This window comes from Gracilinanus agilis, chromosome 3 (genome assembly GCF_016433145.1).
Source record: "Gracilinanus agilis isolate LMUSP501 chromosome 3, AgileGrace, whole genome shotgun sequence".
Classification (NCBI taxonomy): Eukaryota; Metazoa; Chordata; class Mammalia; order Didelphimorphia; family Didelphidae; genus Gracilinanus; species Gracilinanus agilis.
The window spans coordinates 250075821-250103211 of NC_058132.1; the positions used below are offsets into that span (position 1 = coordinate 250075821).

Here is a 27391-nt window from a genome sequence, read left to right on the forward strand (position 1 = left end):
CCATGCTATCCTGAATACTCTTTTCTTTATGGATTTTCATGATATTATCCTATTCAAGTTTTTCTCTCACCTATCTTATTGCTTCTTCTTGCTGATTCTTTTTCCATGTCACTTCCCATGACCATAGGTATTCCCCTAATAAACTGCTCTGAGCCCTCTCTCTTTTCTCTCACACATTCATAGTCTTGTTAGTGATTTCATCAACTCCATGAGATCAATGACCATTTTTATGCAAATGACATCCATATAGATCTATATGCAGATCTTATTTCTTTTTTTAAAGTATAAAATAAATGTTTCCAAGTAAAGAAGTATGAAATGAAAACAGGTGGAAAGTGAAAAGATATGATCACTTCTCATTTCAACTATTGCATTGCCTTCTTTTGGTCTCCCCATCTCAAATCCCTTCTCATTCCAATCTATCCTCTACTCAGCACCATGAACCATGCTCATGTAAGACAGTGAGTTTAATTGATAAATATTGTGTGTAATCTGACTTCTACAAACCAGCTATTCCGTTTCTCTCCCTCTCCTCTGGCCTCCCTACTCTTTGAGACACAACAATATTAAAATTAGGCCAATTAATAACCTTACAATGACCTCTTAAGTGTTCAAGTGAAAGGAAGAGTCAATCAATCTGGCAAACTTCATTGTTGTCTTATTTTAAGAATTTTTTTTAAACCCTTACCTTCTGTCTTGGAGCCAATACTTTGTATTGGCTCCAAGGCAGAAGAGTGGTAAGGGTAGGCAATGGGGGTCAAGTGACTTGCCCAGAGTCACACAGCTGGGAAGTGTCTGAGGTCAGATTTGAACCTAGGACCTCCCGTCTCTAGGCCTGATTCTCAATCCACTGAGGTACCCTGCTGCCCCTTATTTTAAGAAATTGTCACAGATACCCCAACTTTCAACAACCACTACCTTGATCTGTCAGCAGCCATCAACATCAAAGCAAGATCCTATACTAGCAAAAGTTTACAGTTCTCTGAAGACTCAGTTGATGGTTAGCATTTTTTAGCAATAAAATATATATATATATATATATTTAAACCCTTACCATCTGTCTTGGAGTCAATACTGTGTATTGGCTTCATGGCAGAAGAGTGGTAAGGGCTAGGCAATTGGGGTTAAGTGACTTGCCCAGGGTCACACAGCTGGGAAGTGTTTGAGGCCAGATTTGAACTTAGGACCTCTCATCTCTAGGCCTGGCTCTCAATTCATCGAGCTATCCAGCTACCCCCCCCCCAATAAAATATTTTATACCCTCCAATAAAATATTTTAAATTAAGGTATGTACATTTTTAAAGATATAATACTATTGCACACCCAATAAACTATAGTATAGTATAAAGATAGATTTTAATGCACTGGGAAATTAAAAAATCCATATGACTCACTTGATTTTGATATTTGATTTATTGCAGTAGCCTGGGACCCCAAATATTTCCCAAATGTGCCTGTACATCTTCCATTCACCTGTCAAAGTAATCTTAAAGTACAGGTCTTACCACATCACATCCCTCCCCAACTCATAAATTCTAGTGACTCCATATCACCTCTAGGATCATATATAAAATCTTTTGGGCACTCAAAGCTCCTTCATAGCCTCCCCCACTTCCAACCTTTCTAATCATCTTCTTCTACCTTACTCACCTCCATAGTATCTGTAATCCAGTAACCTCCTTATAGTTTCCCAAAATGAGATAGTCTATCTCCTGTCTTTGATTATTTTTACTGGCTCTCCTCCATAACTGGAATTCTCTCTCCCTCTTCATTCTGCCTCTTGATATCCCTCATTTGTTTCAAGAACAAGATAAAATCCCACCTTCTACAAGAAATCTTGTCTGATCCTCTTAATTCTTTATTATATTATATTTGTTAATAATAATATAGCAATCATAGTAATCATATTAATGTTGATATATGTTGTAGATTATATATTGATATATTACATCTATTATATCATATATCTGCATATCATCATCCTATTTACTATTACTATTTATTATCTCCTTATTCTATTTACCTCCATTTATCCAGTATAATGCTTGTTTGTATATAGTTACTTGCATATCTTCTTCCTTACCCCCATCTCAGACTGTGAACTCATTGAAAATGGGGACACTTTCTTTGTATCCTCAACTTAGCACAATGCTTGCTATATGAGAGATACTTAATAACAACCTAGTTCCTTCCTACATTTTCAGTCTTATGAATTGTTTCCCTCCTATATTCTGCAACTTGGCCTTCTTGACATCCATACACTTGCTACTCCATCACCTATTTTTCTGTCTTTGCTCTAGGAGCCCCCAAGACTAGAATATGCATTCTCCTCACCTATGTATGTCTCTTTGGATCTACTGATTTTCTTCAAGACTGTCACTTGGTTTTTCTTTAAAAGTATATAATAAATTCTACACATTACTTTCAAAATTGTCTTTCTTTTCTGGGCTTTCTTCCTGAACTTCCTTCAGTTCTCTTCTGTGCATTAAAAGGCCCCTCTTTTCTTGACATCAGAATTGCTAAATTCTCTATCCCTCAACTACTCTCCTTCCCCAAAAAGAGAAACAAAAGAAAAAATCTCATAACTAATAATCATCAAGCAAAATAAATCTACATAACAGTCATATCCAAAAACTATGTCTCTTTCTACACTTTGAGTTCATGCTCACTCTGTCAGGAAGCAAGTAAAATGCTTCATGATAGGTGCTCTGGAAACATGGCTGGTCATTGTATTGTTCAGAGTTCTTGAGTCTTTCAAAATTGTTTCCCTTCCAAAGTTATTTTCCTTGTATACATGATTCTCCAGGATTTGTCCACTTTACTCTGCATAAAGTCACAATATTCAGAATTCTCTGAAATCATTTTTTATCATTTCTTGCAGTGCAGTAATATTCCTATGCTATAACTTCTTCAGTCATTCCCCAATTGATGGGCATACTCATGAATATATTTCCTTTCTCTTCTTTTTTTTTTAAAAATTTTTTTAAACCCTTGTACTTCGGTGTATTGTCTCATAGGTGGAAGATTGGTAAGGATGGGCAATGGGGGTCAAGTGACCTGCCCAGGGTCACACAGCTGGGAAGTGGCTGAGGCCAGGTTTGAACCTAGGACCTCCTGTCTCTAGGCCTGACTCTCACTCCACTGAGCTACCCAGCTGCCCCTGTTTCTCTTCTTTTTAATCCCTACTTCAGGAGAAAAATATGATATTGGCTTGGCCTACCCAAGAGCAATTAATATTTTTATAATTGTTTGGATCTATTCTTATTTGCATGAAGGGGCTTGTAATTATGTTTATATAGACCTTGATTTGTTTTGGAAAGTAGACTCCCAAGTATTTCTTTGCAGTTATTTTAAATGGAATGTCTCTTTCTATCTCTTCCTGCTGGGCTTTGTTGGCAATAAATGGGAAATGATTTATGGGAATTTCTTTTATATCCTGCAAATTTGCTAAAGTTGTTTCAGCTAGTTTTTTTAGTTGATTTTTAGGGTTCTCCAAGTATACCATCATACCATCATATCATCTGCAAAGAGTGATAGTTTTGTTGCCTCGTTGCCTATTCTTATTCCTTAAATTTTTTATCTTATCGTTGTAGCTAGTATTTTTTTAATTTACTTTCTCAATTACATATAATAACAACTTTTGACATACTTTCTCTGAAATTATAAGATCTAAATTGTCTCCCTCCTCCCTCCTGGAGATGGTAAACACTTTGATCTGGGTTATGCATGTATTATCAAAAGATACTTCCATATTGTTCATTGTTGTAAATGAATATTCATATAAATCCCTAGGAAGATGTACAAGGGCCTCTCCTCCCTCTCAGCCAGGTAGGGCACACAGAAGTCTTCCCCTATTTCCCTGCTGTATTCCACTTGTAATAATCATAGATCTCAAACATGTGGTGAATGAATCTAGGCACCTTGTGGAACCAAAAGTCTAGTGCTCCCTGCATAATGGACCGGAGAAGCATGGAGAAACTAGAGATAATGAACAGCACCCTGACAAATCCCATTTTGAGTATTTTGTAGGTAGCTGACCCAACTGTGCTCGCCAAACTGTAATAATGGACTAGAAAGGCTGATAATAGAGGGGCTGGTGGTACCAATAAGTCTCCTGGGCCAGGGAGCCTACAACTACAGTGTTTGTTGATTCGAGACAGCTAGGGATGTGTAGGCCTGAGCTGAGATGTCCAGTCAGCCTCCCTGCTGTCTGTAGGCTCTGTTAAGGTTGGGAGTTAAGAGCCCCTTCCTGCTGGTGAGAAACGAGAAACCAACAAGAAGTGAACCAGTCACACTTCCTGAATAAAATGGATGCCTTGTCTAACCCCCTCTGGAGACAAGTGGTAACTATCCTCCTTCTCCTCAGTCCCTTAGCCCTGGTTGATGTTATAAATGAACTATGGAAACTCTCAGAGTCAGGCAAGGGGTTTATTTAAAACACAAGGGTAAACTGAGGGAAGAGGATTAGGGTCAGGAGAAGCTGTTGCTATGGGTGAATGGTCAGTGCTGGCAGAGGGCCTCAGAAGGTAGGATCAGGCTGAGGGAACCAGCCCCTCAGCCAGGGATAAATCCCACTGCTCTGATGTAGAGTGGTCTACCAGCTTGACAAAAGAGGGTAATGATTTGGTTTAGGGGTATCCTGTCTAGGCTAACTTAACTAATTCCTTCCCACATTCCACAACCCACTAACCACACCTCCTGGGACCCCAAAGGGAAATCCAGGGGGTAGCTGGATGTCTGGGTGAGGTCAAGGAAATCAGAACCCCCAGATTGGTTCTCCAGGGGAATTTATAGTCCCAGCTCCAACAGTCAGGTCTTGAGACAGGGACTTGCTGGGTCAAAGTTCCATTCCCCTAACTGCCAGGATTGCCTAGGGTGATTTTGCAAATGCAAGAGATCTTGCATCAATCCTGTATTACACATTTGGTAAGTATATATTTAATATTTATATTACTTCACTGTCTATGGTACCTTTTAGCAAAATGTAGTTTCCCTCATTGTCCCTTTTAATTAGATCTATTTTTGCTTTTGCTTTATCTGAGATCATGATTATTACCTCTACCTTTTTTTTCTTTCAGTTGAAACATAATAGATTCTGCTCTAGCAGCCCCTTATTTAATTCCATGTGTGTCTATCTATTTCAAGTGTGTGTTTTTGTAAATAACATATTGTTAATAGTCTGGTTTCTAATTCATTCTGCTATTCCCTTTTATTTTATGGGTGAGTTATTCCTATTCCCATTTAGAGTTACGATTACTATGTATTGATAGGCTTGAGAAGCAGAGCTGATAAAAACAGCAACCTACTGAATGGCAGGATAACCCCCAACCGGTAACATCTGCTAAATGATGGGAAGACCCCCCAACCAGTAACATCTGTTGAATGGATGATAGGAAGCATGTGTAAACATCCAACCCCGCCCTCTCCCCTCCCCTCCCCCCCCCCCCAGTTCCTGGAACTCAACCTATATAAGCTGGCTGAGCCTCTCATTCAAACATTCCATTTCCCTTGGAGGCTGTGGGACCCAAGCTCGATCTTGCAATAAAACAGTACCTCTTGCTTTTACATTATCTGGTGTGCCTCCTAATTTGGGAAATCAGAACTGGGCCAAACATTTGGGGGCTCATCTGGGATTTCCTGACTGGACCGCACACAGATAGAGGTACTGGTTCAGAGGGCGAAAGGGTCAGAGAACTGTATGTGATGTGTGATTGATGTGTAATGTGTAGCGATGGGGAACCAATCACAGGATTAGGGCATATGACTAAGTGGCCTGGTTAACCCCGCCGACTTTGGGACTTATATGAAGGGGGCTTATTGTTAAATCCAATCCCAATAAGTGATTTGGTTCTGCCTGTTTCTGAGTGTGGACCAGCCTAATACGTGTTTCTCAGACTTCGCGAGAAGCTGAGCCAGAACAGCTGGGAAGCATTTGAGAAAAAGCAAAAGTGGATTGACCCTTTCAACCATCCGAGCAGAAAAGACTCACTTTGAGGGGTTGGAGGCCCTTCGCCCAGAGTCCTGGGGACCTAGGACAGTGACTAGGTCTCTGCAGTAGAGGTTAGAGTCCTCTGAGGCTTGGGGCCTGAAAGGTGGCACTGGAGGACACTCCAAGGGATTTCCAAGACCGGAAATCAAGGTATTCATTCTTTGGGAACCTAGGGGGAGGGCCTGTTATTTTGTCCTCAGGAAATGTTGTAGAGAGTAGTTTTAGTACCTTCGTGTTGTTACTGTCCAGTCCTGTTCATATTGTTGTTTGTGCCTTTGTCTTATCGTTGGTATTATTACTTTTATTGGGGCCTCTGATTTCTTGGTCTTTTGGCTCAGAGAATATGGGACAGACAGAGTCTACTCCACTGGCCCTTATTCTCTCCCACTTCTAAGTTTTTAAGGTCTGAGCTCACAATCTCTCTTTTCAAGTCAAAAGAGGGAAGTTAGTGACCTTCTGTGACTCTGAGTGGCCCACTTTCAACCTTGGTTGGCCTAAGGGCGGCACCCTCTGCCGAGACATCATCTCCAAAGTCCGGACCAAAATCTTTGACCCTATTTTGGAGGGCCACCCTGAATAGATCCCCTACATTCTTACTTGGCAGTACTTGGTCTTGGATCCCCCTTTTTGGCTATAGCCCTATGTTTTTTCAGAACCAAAGAAACCCATCCATGCACTAGCTCTCAAAGATAAAATGGAGGGGACGGGGAAACTCCAGAGTCCCTTGGCCCCACCAGAGAAACCCCAAAGTCCCTCAACTCCACTGTCCTGCCTGACTCCGATAGCATCCCTCCCAATTTGCCCGTACCACCACCCTCATATGCTCCCTTGTACCCAGAATGATTCTTGAAATTATCCTTGGCACTATGATTATCAGAGATTTGGCATGCATTGGATCACTAAGATCTGGAACTTGGTCTTTCTGAAGCAAAGATTGGGATTTATGCTTTGTCACTTCTTTAGGGAGCCATTACATTACCTATTGTTTTTTTGAGGGGCGCAGGTATGATGCCAAGGCTTCTCATACTCCCAAGGATATGGTTTTCTAGTATTGACTCTAAAGCCATTTTAGTGTGGAAGATCCTCTTGAGGTATCAAATTTGTGAGCAGAACTCCTGTATATCCAGAAACAGATTAATTGGGAATGTATAACAAAATAAATAAAAATACAGTACACTATAATGTTAATTTGTAGTTTTTTAAGTCAATATGAGATCTGCAGGGATCCATTTCTATTTGAGTTTGCCACTCCTGTTCTGGAAGAACGTTAGGACCTTGTTACCAAGAGGTGGAAGAGGGAAGGAGCGATATCTATCTGCCATGTGGGCTAGGTTAATTTTTTTGTTAATGTCTCAAGTCATTGACCTAGCTCCTTATGTTAAAAAAACATACAAAAGTCTAACAAAGGAGTATTAATAAAGAGCTCCTCTCTCAAGATTCTGATTGCAAGACCCAAATTTCCAACAGCTGAATCAGTACTACATCCTTGCTAAATATCCATTGCCTGTAGTGGTTCACTAAATTTTCTTCTGAAGAATGACAAGACCTGTTTGTTAAGACTGTTGTGGTAGATTGGGTCTGACTGGTCTGGTGCTTCTGGTTCAGAATTAAAATTAAGTGAGACTGTCATAGACAATATATAGATGGGCAGCTAGGAAAATAGAATGGTGGCCTTAGTTGGAATCCAGCCCAAGACATTTAATATCACCATGACCATGGGCAAGTCACTTAACTCATCCTCAATTTTCTCATCTGTTAAATGAATTTAATAGCACCTACCTTCACAGTTATCATGAGGATCATTTAAGAAAACATATGTAATGTGTGCTGCAAACTTTAAATTGTTAATCTAAATGCTAGCTATCGTTAATATTAATTAGACTAATTGTTGAGATCCTCTCATGTATGTATGAGTAAATGTGAAGATTATATAAGAAAACATCATTATCTGACCTCTCCCCACATCGTAATGCTTCTTGGCTTCTATTTCCAAGTGTCTATAGCTATCCTAACTGACAGGTAGGTTTAGAGCAAAGAGATTTTCACTCTGACACTTAGCTTTGCTGACTGTTATAAAAATGGCACTTGACATCCTTCACTTCAATGTAATCATCAAGTATTTATCTGCTCCATTTTCCCCATCATGGTGCCTGGCCCACCTTTACCCTGTGCTAGGCCAGTTTTCTTGCTAAGGTCTATGCATTGGCAACTTACTTCTCTTGAGACAGACAACTTAGCTGTTAATCCTTTTATTACTTTCCTCAGAGATGGGGACAAGTAGTAACAGCCACTCCAGAGATGGTCTCAGTCAGCACTTCAATAATACTCCCAAATTATAACAGCTGGATCAAACAGCTTCCAGAACTGAAAAACCTGTATTTATTTTAAGGTATGATAAAAGTAGAAACACTGATTTTCCATTTGACCATAACCAGGCACCAAAGAAAGCATCCATTTATTTGTTTATATAAACTCTCTTGAGGTCACAACTAAAGCAATTAGTTGTCCAGAACCTCCTGGGATTCATTTTCCCCACTGAGAACTACCGGAAAAAAAGGCCTCTTGACTTTAGTTCAGAAAAAAAAATACATTTAAAATCTTAAACTAACTGTCACCAAAGCTGATCAAACAGTACTTACCTCTAGGTATGAGGTGAAGTCCTGGAAACTAGAATATTGTGTTTGCTTTGTCTTCTGATGTCTTTCTTCTCCTTCATGGGCATATAACATAAAAACTAGTTTGCTAAACTGTCTTCTTTTGCCCTAAGAAAGATGTCCCAGTTGTTAATCCCTTTATTCGTAGTTTTCACATTTTCCCTGCCTTACTAAATACTTTAGAATCTATTAGTATTCTGACAGGCTTGACAAACCACTCATTTCTTGCCTCCTTACATTTGTACGAATCATTCCTTTTTTCTGGAATATACTCCTTTATTATGTCTTCTTCCTCTTGGAACATTTTCATCTTTCAAGGCTCAGGTATAAACTCCCTATTTCTCCCACCTGTCTCTCCCTCCTCCAATATTCTCAGAATACTTTGATGATCCTCTCCTTTGCCCCATTCCTTCCTTCGTTGTTTAATTGTTTCCTTGGTTTCCAACTCTTAGTGATCTCATTTAAAGTTTTCTTGGCATAGGTACTTCTTTAGCTCATCTTACAGATGAAGAAATTGAGAAAAAACAGGGTTAAATATCTTGCCCATGGTCAAGCATATGAAGTCAGATTTGAACTCAAAAATATGAGTCTTCCTGACTGCAGGTCCAGTGTTCTACCACTGCTCCACCTAGCTGCCCTTCACACCTTGCCAGATGTGACAATTATTCTTGTCTGTGCATGTCACAGTGAAATTTAAGTTCATTTTCAGTTTTTGTCCTTGCATCCAGTCACTTGGCACAGTCCCTTGAGCACTCTTCATGATCTCTCCTTTACTTGCCTCTTCTTCATTTCCTGCTTTATAATATATCTGTACAAGTTGTTATCTGCCCAATACAACATAAACTCATTGAGAGCAGGGGCTCTCCTTTTGTCTTTATGCCTAGTATAGTGTCTTACATATAATCTATATGCTGAATGTTATAATGAATTTCTGGGACAAGATGGATACCACTTTGAGTGACAAGATTGTCAGTTGGAGACCTGGGAATGTACCCAGATGCCGTGAGCCAGGGCCAAAAGTCAGTTGGAGCCAACCCTATAAATACCCATCATGCACAGCACAAGACAGCTCATTCTGGAGCAATCTTGGGTGGCGGGAGGTTCAAGAGAGGGAGGGTAGGCCCTATATCTGCAATTCAACTTTCTTGCCTGAGAGACCTAGAGAGCTATTATATCTACCATCAATAGAGCTGAGAGAGAGCAGCACCTCTGTCATTCAAGATCATCAACAGCCTTCCCTATTCTTTGGCTTGGTTCTGGCCAAGTCAAGCCAGAGTTAGTGAGAGAGTGAAGAATCTCCAGCCTCTACCTGATCCAGCAACCTCTATAGCTTTGATCATCTCTTTAGATAATTAGCAAAAGCATTCCCAGATCCTCTATCTTTTCCCTTGTTCCTAACCCTGTTAAGCCAGAATTAAAAACAGTTGTTTGATACCAAGTCAAAGACTGAAGTACCTTTCCTGAGTGGTGAATATATCTAAAGCCATTGGGAAGGGGAAGATGGTCACGTAGTCAGACTCATAGCGTTATCCAATCAGCGCATTAATAGCCCATATCAACATTCAAACCAACCCCAGGTTGAGGAACTAGCGAAGTTGACAGGCTTAGTCCAGCAGAGCTTGTCAGGTGGGGAGAGGCATAACCCTTCTATTAGTAGCACTCACAGAGGTCAGTGTGTGTGTGTGTGTGTCCTCTCACACCATTCTCTTTTAACACGAATCAGTGTTTGTTGATGACTTGGAAGTGAATCTTCCAGGAGAAGTTTAACGAAGCTGCTAGAGTGGGAATTAAGTCAGTGATTGAAGGCTTACCTTCTGTCTTGGAACTGATGCTAAGTAGGCTTTAACTGGGGTTAAGTAACTTGCCCAGGGTCATACATTTGAACCCAGGACCTCCCACCTCCAGGCCTGGCACTCTATCCACTGAGCCACCTAGCTGCCCATTAAAGGCTTCTTTTTCAAAGAGTAGACCCTGAGCAATAATTTACTTTTTAGCAACAATTTACTTTTTTTTTTTTCCGGTTAACAGCTTAGGAAGGAGTAGAAATGTATTCCTCTTACCTTAGTGATAGTAGGAATTCAGGGCTAGATGATACCTTCTTTAATGGGGTGTTTACTGTATCTAATTATAAAATTTGGGTTAAGTGTCTGGTCATAAATTATGTGTAGGTCAATGTTAAATAAAAATACTATATGAAAAAGAATTTTAAAATATAAAATAACTTAAAATTTTAAAAAATGAAACCAATTTGAGGAGGATAATACTGAATACATTGCATGTATAACAAGACATTTAAAAATAACCTAACAATATATACATTTATGCATTTATGAGTTACTAAACTTCTCTTCATTTCTAGCCTTTATATGTTGGCTTTCATGTTCTTTCTGAGAACTTTAACTTTTTTTACTTTAAAAAAGAAATTACATTTATAGAATTAAAAGAGAAAATATTATACAATACTATACATATATTTTATGCATTTCCAAGTTTCTACATTTTTTTCCTAGATCATCGGTTGGCCTTAAGAGTGTTATCTATGGCTTCTACAAAACTCTCAAAAAATTCCCAATTAATTTCTTATACCAATCCACAATATGTTGTAACTTTGATGGGGTAAGTCACAATGTGGAAGGGATATCTGTACTCTAATGACATTATTTCTTTTTGGCTAAAGACATTAAAAAAAAATGTAACAAAGACCTACAATACTGTCCAAACACTAGCTTGGACTTTTCAGCTTCTCTGGTATAGACCACTTCAGTTCTTTGGGGAATCTGTGATCTCATAGATTTGGACTCTCTCCACAGATGTGATAGCAATACAACTACGCCCAAGTTAGTTTAGAATATGGTTTACAACCATGCCTGTGACTTGTTTGTGTTTTCCAGTAAATCTGTCAATGTTTCAGGGGACTTAATGAGTGAGGTAAGTTACTTAACTATTATTATTGTTTCCATCTTAGGGACAGACATTGACTCTGTTTAAATGACAATGACACAGTAAGTAGTAAAGGTAGAATGAGAAATCTTTCTTCTATCATATAATCTGGTCTATAATCAGTATGCAACCAGTAGATATTCTGCACAATTTAGGCTTTTCTTCCATTATGAAAGAAAAGCTTTGTAAAATGCCAAATAGCCAAAGGAAAAACACATACTTGATTACTTCAAATAAGTTCACCATTTTTTTTCCAAATTAATTTTCCAAAATTAATCTGGACATCGAATCATAGGTTAGAACCCGAATGTGTTTTTGAGGCTTTCTAGCCCAATATCCTCATATTACACATGAGGAAACAGAGTATGTGTCAGAGTTAGGACATACTAAGAACTCAATAAATAATATAGAGCAAAAAAAGGACCCTTCATTAGTATAGAATCACATAAAATAAGTATACCATTGTAAATAATAAAACAGTTGTTTAAACTATATAAATTTTCTTATTAATTCCAAATTTTTATATTGCCATTTCTTTGGGCACTTAGTTATTTGCTCGTTTAAAAGACTAGTCAAAATCAGATTTGGACAACTTCAAATGATGTGTTGTATTGAGTAAATAACTGATACTATTCCATAATTCTTATGTAAGATGTAGAAATAACTGCTTTTATGAAAGGAGAAAATCTGGCAATTAAGTACACTCCAACAAATGCTTGTTATATCACAGTACCAATACTGGCCTTATGACAATGACTAAACAATAAGTACTTTCATAAAAAAATTTATTTCACACTTTTATACAAATATCCACAGGAACGTTCTCATCATGGAATGATTTCACAACGTTAGCTAGTATAAAAATTTATCAAATGCAAACAGACCAGTGACTTGACTTGAGATGACATTTTTAGCAATCCTAAATTTAACACTGCAACAACATTCTTGCTTTTTGTATTGTTGAAATGATACCAACTTCAGGACATTCATTTTTTTTTAAATAACATCGGCCTACAAACACTGACACTATAAGCATTAGCAACTTATAAAGCCAGTTCATTGGGATCTTGAGTTATTCAGGCAAGAATCTGAATTTTTAAACACTGATGTGCCCGTTTTTCGAGACTAAAATTGTAAACAAAATACAATTTGTGTAAATGTCTCTCTGAATGAAGACTTTTGAAATGCCTAAGAATTTTAAGGGCATATAGTTCCTGAAAAGACACATATTAGGATTTTGTACATTAGGAAATTTCTTATACTAGTTTCAAACTAATTAGCACCTTCCTCCTATCCCTTCCCCCTATAACTTAACATTTTGGAAGATGATAGTTCAGTAAACTCTCACAATATTCATTTCTTTTCAAGATATAATCAATGTATATAGCACAGTGATTGCCTTCTTATTCTTATGTCAGTAGAATGCAATAAGCAATTTGAAAGCATCTTAAAGTTCTTATTTTAATAATCCCAAAGTCATTTAGGGAATATAAGTTGGGGAAAAACATCAATGCACTCTTTTGATGGTTCTAATGGAACCATCAAAATTAAAAGTCATGCTGTTATATCTGAAAAATAGTCACTGTTTTGACATTAGAGCATCATTCAGTAGTCTCAAATTGGATCAGTTCAGATCCACCATGTACACCTAGCCCCAAGTGCTATCAATAGAGAGCATCTGGAGGAGGGAGGGAATTATACCGGAATGGGGAAAAACAAGTTTATTTTCTCCGTGAGGTTCTTAAAGCATGTGTATGATGTTCTGAAAATCATTGCTGGAGGGCAAACAAAACACCTCCAAACAAAACTTAAAACAAACAAAAACAAACCAGGATCCTGACTGTTCAGTAAGGACAAAATAATCTCAAGAGTTAAATCCTATCTTTTAACCAAACCCAGATCTAGATGGAATTTAGGAAGAATGAGGGTGGAAAGAGAGGAGAGGGGAAGATGCTACTATATATAGTTAAGCTTTAAGTTATTAAAAAAATATCTCTGGTGTATTTATAAAGAATTATTATTTTCTTTTTTTGCAGTGAAAGTTTTAGGTCAAACCCACTAACTCCCCCATGTACTAATAACTGATCACCTAAACCAATCAAAGAAAGGTAAATTGGACAGTCTTTGGCCTATGTGTTAGTCAAAGGCAAAATGATTTATGAGAAAAATAAATACCAGGGCTAAAATATGTACAAAAAATATTACTAGTATTCAAGCCTCTGTGTGTGTGTGTGTGTGTGTGTGTGTGTGTGTGTGTGTGTGTGTGTGTGTGTTGTGGTGTATATGTTAGTCAGAAGAGAAAATGATAACCTGTGAATTTTGGTGTGAGCAGTATTCACACAAATCTGAGGTTAAAAACAAGATGGTGGGATGGCAGCATCACCTTCTATTGCACGTTTACTTGAAGACAGTACTTTAGCTTAAACCTTTGTTGATTTAAGGTTCTCAGACTCTAGTGGAAAAAAAATGTTAGGAAAGGCAAATGCTGGGATTACAACTTACTACATGCCACTGGATGTCAACATGACTGATGATGGTGACTTTCTTTCTAAGACACTAATGGGAAGATTTCACAGGAGGTATAACTCAGCATAGCCTTTCTCATCATAGGTCAGCCACACCAAAATGAAAGGCAATCTGGAAATTTAAATTAAGGCAGTTAAAAAAAAATCAGTTCCATCCATCCCAAATTCAGCTGTGCAAAATAAAAGCTTTGGGATCCGTAACAATATCCACAGTTGAAAACTGTAGGTTCATACTGTCTGTAGTAAGTCTGAAACCAATCCTCAGTTACCAAAGGAACTTTTAAAATCCATTTAAATTTCTGAGTTGAAAAAAAAAGAGAAAAGTCTGGAGAGTGTGCTGTTTTTCCCCCCTAGGAGTAGCTTTCATCTTCATTCCATTTTGTGATCCACTGCTTTTTTTCCAGGCCATCATTATATTTCTCATCTTTGATCTGTCGTTCTTCTTTCCGGATTCTTACAGCATGGTATCGGGGAACACTGTCATCGTACCTGGAGCGCTTAAAGAATCCACACTAGAGAGGAGGCAAGAAAAGGAGGAACAAAAATATTCAGTGATAAGATACCCCCAAAAAAGTGCTAAGCTTTTTTGTTTTTCTTTTAAATGCCCACATTTGGAGAAAAGAAATAATTTTCCTTAAGAAAGTAACATTTATGTCTGAAAAGAAAAATGGCTGAAGTTGGAGGAATGGAGAATAATGGGGTAAGAGTATAACAAGAACTATTATAACTGGAGGGCAAGTCCACTTTCACCTGTTGCTTTTAGATTAAAAAAAATTTTTTTTATAACAGTGAAACCCATCTCTGTTCTAACAATTTAGGAGTCACTGAGAAAATGCTTCTTCAATCTGACAAATAATCACAATGTTATATTTGAAGCATAGTTCATTTTTAGATTGTACTAGGGGGATTATTTCAGAATAAAGGGCATTTTGGAAATACATTAGGAGCTAAATCAAGTCGGAAAAAAAAGAAAGAAAAAGTTTCCCTGCCAAAATAAATTGATGTCAAGTCACAAACATTTTGCAAGAGTATTTGAATACACCAGTAGAGTGTAACTGAGATATTTAAAAACCTTACTTATGTGTTCTTTTTAAAGTTCTATAGCTCATCTCATCCCTGTGAGCTATATACATCATCTCTGTTGTATAGGACATGCTGACTTGTCTACAAGTTAATCTCTCTCCTTTACAAATAATGAAGGAACTGTGTGCTAGCATTAAGCTGAATTATACACTGTCTAAGCCTTTTGTATGTTTGTTTAAGCTGCTGTGGGACTCACAACACATTGGAACGGCTCCTCTCTTTTCTTGGAAAATACAAAACATTTGTTTCCATCGAAAGCACTATGTGAATTAAGTACTTTAGCATTATCTGCTCTGATCTTTTGAAAGATGATGCAATATGAGTGGAAATTTTTCAGGTTATTTCAGAATCAAAAACTCTTTGGAATGCAGTGTATTAGTAAAGAAAAGGTTTTCCAATTTTGAAATGCAGCTAGATGATGGATGATGAGGATATTTAGAATGAAAGATTAGCCTTTATTATGCAACAACCTAAAGGAACAGAATGCTTATGTTGAATGGTATTACATTATTATTGAAATACCATGGAAAAAAATGCATAAGTATTAATATGGCATTGGGGGGGGGGGGAAAATGGTATGAGGGCATTCAGCTTAAGGCTACTCCTATGGTGATTGCATTTTTTTCAAGATTTATACTCCCAGACCAGATCATGGTATAATATACCTACTGTAAAACCCAGCTGTTACTCCATCTAAACAATTTAGTAATTTAATGAACATTCAATGGCATGAGAAAAATCCTATGCCATTGAAATTTGGGTGGGGCTCCAAATGGAACCATGGAAATGAAAAAGAAGTTGGGATAGTGTCAACCTTTCCCTGTTTACCAAGATGTCAAAAAAAAAAAAACAATGGGGGGGGGAGAGAGAGAGTGAGAGTGAGAGAGACAGAGAAAGAGAGAGACAAAGACAGAGGGGGTGGGGAAGGGAAACAATACCCAACTTCTCCTCTGGGTTCAAAAATAAAAAATGTCAACAGAGATTCAAAAAGCCTCTAACAAGATAATAAAGATCAAATTACAATAAACTCAGTAGGCTGCCTCAATTATTTTGTTGAACTGAAATTTCTTTGTATCTTTTACTGCTCCAATAGTACAGAGAGCTTGAAATCTTAATTACAGAAATTTTGGTCATAATGTATTGAAATGGGCTCTGGCCAGTTTTGTATTTTCAGCCAAGAAAGACCTTATCTCTTGATCTTAGTATTAGTAGCATGAGATTTCTGAACAAAAATGACATGATCCCAAACTATCAATACCCCCTCCATTTAATGTAAGTAGATTAAAATAACGATGAAAAAAATAAGGTAACATTAAAATGATGCAAAACCCTATTCATCAAGAGAAATACCATATTTTCAGCATGCAACAAAGGTTAATAAAGCAGCCAGCGTCACTTTTAGTTTAGACAATTCCATGACTAAGAAAAAAAAAAAGAACAGTAGCAATTTTTATTAAAAATCTCCAATTGTGCTTGCTATCCAGTAGTACGTGTATACATGTATGTATATATGTGTGCGTATATGCATACATTCACACCCACAGAGCAAGCTAGACGTGATAATAAAGATCTGCAGTGTTCTTTATTTAAGAAACCTGGGGATTCCATTTTTTGCTACTGTTGTAAAGTTGTTTTGGAGTGGAATGGGAAGAAGGGGAAATCATACTGGTAGGGGAGTTTTTTTTATATTTTGTGGGGAAAAAAAAAGCAAGTAAGCATTCAAATGCAAATAAGGAAAATAAAAGCCGACAAGCAGATGAGATACATGGAAACTCGTATGTTAAGGGAAGGTATGCAGCAAGCTCTTTCCCTTAACATTAGCCACCACAACCACAGCGAGTACCACAGCTAGCAATGAAAAAACATTGATCAATTACCAATTACAGAAGTAGCTCAATACTATGCATCAGAAGTAAGCCTCTCTTTATCAGACGGCTGAGCATGGATCTCAGCCTTGTGATATGTGGCATCATAATGATCTTTCTTATTTCTCTTGAAGAAACCACACTATAAGGAAGCAAGGCACTTGGTCAATTTCACAGGTTGACGTACAATAACCAAACAAAAGAAAACTCAGAACTTGATTCCGTTACTCTCAGAGACCCTCTTAACACGGATACCAATTTCAGAAGCCAGGAGGTCTTTGGGGTAACATTCAGCCTCCTCCCCCTAAGCGGGCATGTTTCCTCTCCTGCTGATTTTCCTCCAACAACTCAGGAACCAATATATCAGAAAGGAATTGATTTGACTTATTCCAGAGAAAAATGTCAAGGCGTGCACTTTCCCCAAACGGAAGGCTTCAACGCGCTGGGCTACAGCTTTGTTTTCATCCAGAAGGTGCGCTGTGCCCCTCCACAGAAGGTCGAAAGGCTGACCTATGCTGTTTGTTCAGACGGTAGTTAGGAAATGAATTCCCTGAAGTAAGACTTTGCACAAATTCTAGAAAAAGAGCTTCTGAGAAGTCCGTCCCCCCCTTCCCCCATCCTTCTCCTTTCACAATAAATTCTGCAGAACAAATGCCATCTATTACAGGCTTTAGGGACTTGTGGAGAGAATTACAATACAAATTCAAAGCCAGCATGGTGAAAGAATGATTGCTGTCATTTTCACAAATTCTGTATGAACATGAAACCTTCCAGCAGCAGAAACTTAAGTGAATTAGGTTAGGTCACTCTAAATGAGTATAAAAGCATTATCCCATTTTCCACTGTAATTTCCTTCATATAACTGGAGAAACTTGGTCTATTTACTTATACTCAGTTCATAAGGCCCAGAATTATACTTTGAACTTGGCCCGATGGATGTGTGACCTTTGGCAAACTCAAACTCTTATGCTGACAAATGGGGTGAAGGAAAAGATACCTAGTTTGGTATTCGGAAACATGTGCTGGTTTATGAAACCACTTGGGGATTCTCAATGATCCGTGCTAATCAAGGGCAGCTGGGTGGTAAAGGGGGGCGAGGGTGCTGGGCCAGGAATCAGGAAAGCTCATGTCACTTCATTTCATTTGCCTCAGTTTCCTCATCTGTAAAATGAGCTGGAGAAGGACATGACAAACCACTCTGATGTCTTGGCCAAGAAAACCCCAAATTAGGTCACAAAGAGTCAGACGTGACTGAAAAATGACTGAACCACAGTCAAGGGACAGGGTGGCCTAAGTCAGAAGGGTCAAACTCTTGGGAGGGAAGCCTTAACCAGAGGACAATGTAAGTGGGAAATGCTTAACAAAATAAATAAAAATACAACATGGATAATGTTCATTTGTCATTTTCTAAGTCAATATACAGATCCAATCCTCTTCTTTTTGAATCTGAGATGGTGGCTCCATAGACAGAAGGCCACCCTTGGAATCAGGAGGCCTTGATTCTGCAGCATGGGCATGTTACTGAACCTTCTGATGCCCCAGCCAAATCTCTAATACTAATTAAATTAATGTAAGTTTGGGCTGCTAGGAGACTCAGTGGGTAGAGAGCTGGGTCTGGAAGTGAGAAAAGTCCCGGGTTCAAATCTGGTCTCAGACACTAGTGACACTAGGTAAGTCAGTTAACCCCAATGACCTAGCCTTTATTGTTCTTCTGCCTTGAAATCAATATTTAGTATCAATTTTAAAAGAGAATGTAAGGGTTAAAAAATGAATTGCTGATCTCCATAGGTAGGGGTACATTTCCCACATCAAAAATGTATATGTCTGGATCCCCCAAAAGGACAAAAATTGAGTCCTTTGTATAATGGGAGTAACCAAAAAATAATGAGTTTGGTTCATATGTATATTCTGAAAATCAAATTGTTTTAAAAAAAAACTAAAAAAAAGAGAGGCAAAGAATGGCAAATCAGGAAGAAATCTTAAAAATTATCCATTCAAGCCCCCTCATATTTCAAGGAAGAAAACTGAGGCAAAGAGAGATTTTGCCATTGAGCCACAGTCACACAGCTAGTTGGTAGGAATGCTGGGGCTAGAAGCTATGAAAGGCTGTCTGTCCTTGAGGTATGCCTTCCTTCCCTTCCCTTTCCTTCCCTTCCCTTCCCTTTCCTCCCTCCCTCCCTTTCCTTCCTCTCCTTCCTTCCTTCCTTCCTTCCTTCCTTCCTTCCTTCCTTCCTTCCTTCCTTCCTTCTTCCCTCCCTCCCTCCCTCCCTTAGAATCAATACTGTGTATTTATTCCAAGGTAGAAGAGTGGTAAGGGGCAGGCAAAGGGGAAGGGGTTAAATGCTTTGTCTAGGGTCAGGTAGGATGTGTCTGAGACAATTTTGAACCCAGAACCTTCCATCTGTAGGCCTGGTTTTCAATCTACTGAGCCACCCAGCTGCCTATGCTTGAGACATTTCTAAAAGGCATAACTAGAAGCATCCCCTAAGACCAAAACACTTTTCTTCTCAACCACATTTTTCTTGATTTTATTTTGATATGAATTGATTTGCCTTGTTCTAGAATATGAAAAATGCAATTGTACAAGACTGATGCTTGAGCAGCAAAAGGCCCACAGCATATTAAAGGAGGTCAGGCTCTGTCTAAGATTCACTGTGAATCCAAAGCTCTTGGGAGTCCCTGGTAATAGTTGGAGGCACATCATCTGGGAGAGGTCTAAAAAATGGCTTCACTTTGGGAAAAGCAACTTAAGAGGGGTAGGGGTTGGAGGAGGCACAGTTCTCACCGGTTACAGCAGAAAAAGGGCAGAGTTTCTGCAATAACCCATTAGGGTCTGATCTCTATTTATAATAAGAGATGAGAATATGTATTACCAGTCATATAAAAAATCAAAGTCTCCAAAATAAAGTCTATAGGGAATAACCTCTAAGAACAACAGTATACACATAGGAAGAATTCTCATAAAGGATACAGATAGGAAATATGTATACACATAAGGATGATCCTCATATAAGATATAAAAGCTGTACATATAATATAAATCCTCCCTATAGAATACATAGAGAAAATCAAATGAAGATAAGTGCAAGATACAGGAAGGAATGCTTTTTTTTACATGGCCAACTGGTTTCAGAAAAGAGAGGAGAAGCTGTTTTAGTAGTTAAAAAAAAAGGAAAGCTCACTGTAGAATACAAAGGATGAATGGTTCTTTTTTCATACTGATTCCAGGGGGCTCACCTCAGAGTCCTCTCCCACAAGGGGAGCTAAAACTTGACAAGATTATAGGAGCCAGCACTTTCAGATCTGTTTGACCCCAAATGAAGAACATGCGAATCTCAAGGAACAGAAAAATGTAATCTAGTAGTGCTAAAACATATTTAGTTATATGTCCTATGGTTGTACATTAAGGTGGATGAACTTCACACATCAATAATGTCCATAGTATCTGGACTATTATAACATGCTGGTCTGATTCTTCCAAAATGCAATCATTTTAAAAACATGCAATGAAATGCACACTAAAAAATGCTAAATAAAACCCACCTTCCATAGTAAATATATTAATAGAGCAAGCATCAAAATTCCAGCAAGGATAGCCACGAGGATGATCCACCAAGGCACTCCAGAATACTGTGCGACTGTCTTTGAAGGAAATACTGTTACTCGGACCTGTGAGACAGAAGAAATCTTGTGAAGATGAGCATATGCCAAGTGAAGGAATGCAAAAAGGAAGAGTTTGGGAGGTCAATTCTAGCTCAGATTTTGTCCCCAAAAGCAGTTTGTGCAAGACCATCTATGGAGTATTCCTATTTAATTTATTTATTTAAACCCTTCCCTTCCATCTTAGAATCAATAATGTATATTGGTTCTAAGGCAGGAGAGCGGTAAGGGCTAAGGCAATAGGGATTAAGTGACTTGTCCACGGTCACAGAACTAGAAGTGTCTGAGGCCAGATTTGAACCTAGGATGTCCTATCTCTTGGTCTGGCTCACAATCCACTGAACCACCCAGCTACCCCAGACTATATTTCATTTTAAATGGAAACTTTCCTCTGCTCTATTAACTATGTGTAATGCATTCCACACTGCTTCTTTCTCTGAACCTGGCTTTTTTCACCATATTGTTGTTGTTCAATTGTTTCAGACTCTTTGTGACCCTATTTGTGGTTTTCTTGGCAAAGATTCTTGGAAGGGCTTGCCATTTCATTCTTCAGCTCATTTTACAGATGTGTAAATTGAGACAAGCAGGGTAAAGTGAGTCGCCCAGGGTCACACCAATAGTAAGTGTCTAAGGCTCTGTTTGAACTTGTCTTCTTGACTCCAGGTCCAGCACTCTCCACTGCACCACTCAGCCGCTCCCATTTTGCTTTAGGCGGACTTAAAAAGGTTACAAGTTCATAGTTATCAAACTCTTTTTTTGCCCCTCCCCCAATTAAATGTTCAGTAAGGCAAAGAGAACTGTTAAATTAAGTGGAAAGAATATATGTGGAAAGTAAGCATTCCAATACTCTTTAGAGGCAGCAGTGAAACAATACCAAGGCTGGGAAAGGGCAAGGAAGTCGGGAGAGATATTAGTATGCATAAATCATTTTTTGTTAACGTGGGAGCAGCATGGCAGAATAAATAATTGGCCTTGGAATCAGGAAAACCCTTTCTGTAGTCAAGTCCTTCATCCACCATATACTAGTTTTATGATTCTGGAAAATTAATTTTGCCTCCCTCAATGGTCTTGAAAACTATTTAAGACTTTAAATTGTGATCTGCCTCAGTCAAGGAAGTTTCTCCCTAGGAACTCCCAGCACTGTGGAAATCAGAGATCTGGTCAAGAAAACTGACCCTCCTGCTTCCTGACTCTTTGTTCAATTCTGCTTCCTACACCAGCAATATTTTCCTTCCCTCCTCTGCCTGGGGAATTCCTGACTGTCCTTTAAAGCCCAAATAAAATAGTATCTTATCCAAATCTGGCCTCAGACACTTCCCAGCTGTGTGACCCTGGGTAAGTCACTTGACCCCCTTTGCCCACCCTTACCACTCTCCCACTAAGGAGCCAATACACAGAAGTTAAGGGTTTAAAAATAAAATAAAATAGTATCTTATCCATGAAGCTTTTCCTGATCCCTGTGAAGGGGACCTTCCCCTTCAGGCCTCCCATGACCCTCTGAGACCTTCTCTAAAGCATTCATGCATCCTCAGAGATGAAGAGTCACCTAGGTTTGTTGTCTTCCTTGATGGCACTGCCCCAATGAGGGTTAGTCACCTTTGGATTTCCTCCCAACCCAGCTCCCCTAATGACCCGCACACGATTGGTTTGAAATGAATATTTATTGGAATTGAATTACTGATTAGTAAAAATGCTAGGAATAGTTATTTGGAGAAAAAAAGAGATCTCTTCGTTTTTCAAATATTTGTGTGGATGAGGAAGTAAATGTGTTTTACATTATTCTAAAGTGGAGGTTCTTAATCTGAAGTCCATGGACCTGTTGGTCTATAGCAGGGGTCAGCAACTTTTTTGGCCGTGAGAGCCATAAACGCCACATTTTTAAAATGTAATTTCGTGAGAGCCGTACAGTGCTCACAGTGCGCTCCTGTAACAGCGCCTGAAAAAAAATTGACTTTATGGCTCCTGCAGAAAGAGCCATATCTGGTCCTCAGAAGAGCCAGATATGGCTCGAGAGCCATACTTTGTCGACCCCTGGTCTATAGAGAGAGTTCAGGGAATCTATGAATTTGGAAACTGTTCATATTTGAAGTCATTTCAATATAATTGGTTTCCTTAATAATACTATGTATTTTGTTTTGTACATTAAAAAATTACTCTTTTTAAATTTTATTTTTAACTATTTTTCCATGTTTCCATGATTCATTTTTTTTCCCTCCTTCTCTTCTTTCCTCCCCCCTCCCAGAGGTGACAAGCAATTCCACTGGGTTGGACAAATGTTATCACTTGATACCTATTTCCATACTATTCATTTTTGCTATAGAGCGATCTAAAAATATTATTCTGAAAAGGGGTCCAAAGGCTTTCTCCAGCTGCAAAAAGGAATTGATAACGAAAAATTTTTTAAGAACCTCTGCCATATAGAACCAGGAGAACATTGTACACAGTAATAGCTGGTAAAATAAAATATTGTCACAAAAAAACGAACCTCTGCTAAAGTGGGCAAAGGAATTATTGATGGAAAGAAGCAATGTGTGATAGTAAATATTTAACAACCAGCTCTCTAATATTGTGGAATGATCAACTGTTAGAGACTTAGCTACTGTCAGCAATACAATGATCCAGGACAATTCTGAAAAGCTTATGATAAGAAATGCTATTCATCTCCAGAGAAGAACTGATGGACTCATGGTGAAGATCAAAGAATACAATTTTTCCCTTTAATTTATTTGGTTTTTATTTTGGGGTTTTGGTTTTATATGAGTATTCTCTTACAGCAATGAACAATATGGAAATATGTTCCATGATACATGTATAAACCCAGATCAAATTGTTTACCAGCTTTGGGGAGGGAGAGAGACAATTTAAGTTATATAACATCAGAAAAATTATGTGGAAAATTGTTATTTCACATAATTGGCAAAATAAAATATCTTTACAAAAAAAGCCCTCTGCTATAGAGGGCAGAAGAGTTACTGATGGAAAGAAGCAGTGTGTGCTAGTAAATGTTTAATAGCTAGCTCTCTAAAAACATATAACATAATTTTAAGTGTCATCTGCATTATTGACATTTTCTTACATGTAAACAATCAACAAAATAATAATAAATCAAATCCTGATTTGGAGCATTTGCTGATTTCTGAGGTTTAAATAATCACAATGAAAATTTAACAATCATCTAGAGAAGGGTTGATGTATAAGGAAGAATGGAGAAGAAATGATGAGAGGAAAGAATGAAGGCACAAAAACAACTTGAGTTTTGCCAAGTAGCCCAGAAAATGATCAAATGATTCTGAAATTACTCACTTGAGTGCCTGCATTTGGGACCTTTATATTCTCAGCATTAGCAGTAACATTGATGGTAGCCTGAACAAGAATATCTAAATAGTTCATCTTGGAATATTCCTGTTTGGGGACAAAGATAGGACATGTGTCAAAGAAAAAACTGATCCCTAGAAGAGAGCTAATGTCTCTCTCAACAAGTGTCTCATCATGAGGTCCTACCTCCAGGAATGTACCGTTCCACAGTCTTGACCGCAATATAACAGAAGCTTTGCTGTCCAAACCTTGTAGGGGACATATTATGTTCACACAGTTAGCATTTGTGCTACAATTCTAGAAAGAAATTAAAATTGAAAAGTTGAAATGTAGTGCACCAACGGATGTTGATAACCCACCAAATATCTTGGAGAATACTTACAAGTGTCTGATATTTTCTTTCTGTAAATAATGAAAATTTTCTGCCATCATCTGTCTGTTTTTCTGCAATCTCTCGTTTCTTTCTTGAGTTGTGAGGAGATTCCTGAAGGAGAAGGAAAAGAACTGTCATCAGGAAGATTTCAAGTGATCAAAATGGGTCCTGGCTCTGCCTTTCCTTTTTGTCCCATATAATCTGTGCCTTTTCTTTATGATCTCTCCCCAAATAACTTCAAATCCACATGGATTCCTCCTCCTCAAGGGACTAAAATAGAATTGACAATTTATACACAAACCTAGCAAAAGTTTTCATCATCTAAACTTCTTGAGGTTTGTTGATTTTAAGACTTCAAACACATCATCCCTGGCTTACATAAATAGATGCTGAAGGAAAGAATAAGTGTTCCAAAGAAGGAGCCAGGGTATAAATAAGCCCCTCTCATCACTGGTATATAGGGAACTCCCAGGCAAGAAACTTCTAATGTAGATTAGCATCTACTTGTAAAGAGTCTTTTAGACAGAGTCTTTTAGTAGATTTTAGACAGTCTTTCAGTCATGGGGCACTGAGATGTTATGGGTCACAGAGGGTATAGATTAGAGGCAGGATCTAAACTCTTCTAGACACCAAGAGCTCTCGCTCTCTCTCTCTCTCTCTCTCTCTCTCTCTCTCTCTCTCTCTCTCTCTCTCTCTCTCACACACACACACACACACACACACACACACACACACACCCACCATGTTACCTTCTTGAAGGTTCAGAACATAAAAAAGCCCCTACACCTGTGCTTTATTCTAAGGGACATTCTCAATGGCTAATGAACGGTCTACAGAATATCGCCAAACAATCGAAAACTGACTATCCAGCTCATTCTAATTCCAGCATTTCTATAACACATTTAAGATTTGCAAAGAGGGAGCAGCTAGGTGGTACAGTGGATAGAGTACCAGGCCTGAAGTCTTGGGCATAAATCTGGCCTCAAACATTTCCTAGCTGTGTGACCCTAGACAAGTCACTTAATCTCCATTGCCTTTCTGTTTTAGAATTGTTACTAAGACAGAATGTAATGGTTTTTAAAAAATAAAAGACCTGCAGAGGGCTTTATGTACATTTTCTCATTTAATCTCAATAACATTACTGTAAAGTAAAAATGGCCAATAGTATATTATCCTTGAGTTACAGATGAAGTCAACTAGGAGGCACAGTGGAGAAGAGTGCTGGTCCTTCTATAAGTTCTTCTAACTATAAGTCCAGCTCTATTTCCACTGTGCCATAATATCACAGCAACCACAGTAATGTGCTCCCCAAATCATCTCAGCTTTCAATACATTCTACTCCATTACTGGCCATCAAATGTTCAGGTTTTGTTTCCTGGAATCAGTTCTGAGACATGGCAGCTCTAGCCCTTGGGATTGGGTACCTCGCCTGAAAAATTCTCACTCTTCCTTGGTAACGCATAACTAAAGGGGAAACTATGAGGAAGGAGGAAAAGCAAGGTTCCCATTCTGTCTGTTTCCTGGGGAAAGTTTGGTGACTATATCAAAAGTAATCCTCTCCCATTTTGCTGACATAATGTGACATTAGAGAAGTTATAAGCTGAAAAAACTCATGAACATACCTTTAGGTTTAGAGGGTTAACTTCACCTTGTGGTTGACAGTTGATTTGTTCCAATCCTTTAGATTCTATTTTCATCAAATAAAGCAACCATTTGCCATTGAGAATTTCTTTGGGCCACTGAATGTTTAGAGACGCTGTACCGAGATTTCTAAGAGGTTTACCTAAATTGATTACCTGTTGGGAAAGAAAATGCATATGCTATGTCAAAGGAAATACTCTTGATGCAGATTTGCAGGAGCAGTTACCACTTGGAAGCTGGAAAAGCATCAAGAGTATCTGATGCAAAAATTTAATGAGTACAGTACCGAGGTATTGGAAGCATGAATTCTAGGGCCATGTCTGCTTGGGCAGAGAACAAGTGAAAAGTACACTGGTCTCATGATTTGTGTCTGTGTAATCAGGGCATCACCATTAACTTCAAATGTGAAGATCCTCACCCACTGGAATCTCCTTGTGTTTTGCTGCTATCACAGGTCAAGAATGAAACCTCTATGACAGGCAAGCCATATCATATGAGGCTTTTACTAGATGTAATTGCTACATATTTTAGTCACAAGTCAAAGAAATCTATGGATGACTTTACAGCAAGATTCAATGATGTATGGATAAAGTCAATTGCATATTTGGGCAATTTAACCATCTTGCTTTGTAGCTAATCCCCAGGGATTTTTCATCATTTCAATATTACTGTTCTAACACACCTCTTTCCCCCTCCTTTCCCACTATAGTTAGCATGGTTTACAAAATAGAAACCAAATTTCATATTCCTTAGGCAAAACAAAAATGTGAAGATGTGTTGGGTTTCTGCCCCCTACCAAACCTTCCCAGAAAACATAAAAATGTCATTCATTTAGGTAGTCTACCAATGATTGCCATTAGACTCGTAGTTTTATGTAGAACCCAAGGAATGCTTTCACATTACATTTTAGCTAAAATAAATGGCATTGCAGGACTAAGATGAATATATGATAGTCAATATGAATAGCTTAGAAACTGCAATGGGATAGCTAACTGAATGCCCTGAAAGAATGATCCACTGGTCAGATGCTATATTTCATTCAGTATTACTTGGAGTTGCACTTGATTGCAGTTACTAAAGTTCTTATTCTTTGTACACCTAACCTGCCTTTAACACACCTATTGTGACATGGCAGCTGATAGATGTGATGATTATATCATAGCTGATATAATATTATTAAATGATAGCTGATATCTGTGATGGATGGAAAGAAAGGAAGAAAGGAAGAAAGGAAGAAAGGAAGAAAGGAAGAAAGGAAGAAAGGAAGAAAGGAAGAAAGAAAGAAAGAAAGAAAGAAAGAAAGAAAGAAAGAAAGAAAGAAAGAAAGAAAGAAAGAAAGAAAGAAA

At 38.2% G+C, this 27391-nt stretch overlaps 1 protein-coding gene across 3 annotated transcripts in view; it reads right to left on the minus strand.

Moving 5' to 3' along the window:
* Positions 1-13855: 13855 nt before the first annotated feature.
* The window catches only part of ITGA6 (integrin subunit alpha 6), a 96203-nt gene continuing 82667 nt past the window's right edge, over positions 13856-27391 (minus strand). For 2 of the 3 annotated variants that reach the window (XM_044669791.1, XM_044669790.1), the window contains 6 exons: positions 26027-26200; positions 24414-24515; positions 24218-24328; positions 24020-24118; positions 20600-20725; positions 13856-14620 (listed from right to left, as the gene is read on the minus strand). In XM_044669791.1, the coding sequence (XP_044525726.1) occupies positions 14459-14620; positions 20600-20725; positions 24020-24118; positions 24218-24328; positions 24414-24515; positions 26027-26200 (774 nt within the window). In that variant the 3' untranslated portion in view covers positions 13856-14458. The remainder of the gene's footprint in view (positions 14621-20599; positions 20726-24019; positions 24119-24217; positions 24329-24413; positions 24516-26026; positions 26201-27391) is intronic. The other variant, XM_044669792.1, reaches the window with a different exon arrangement.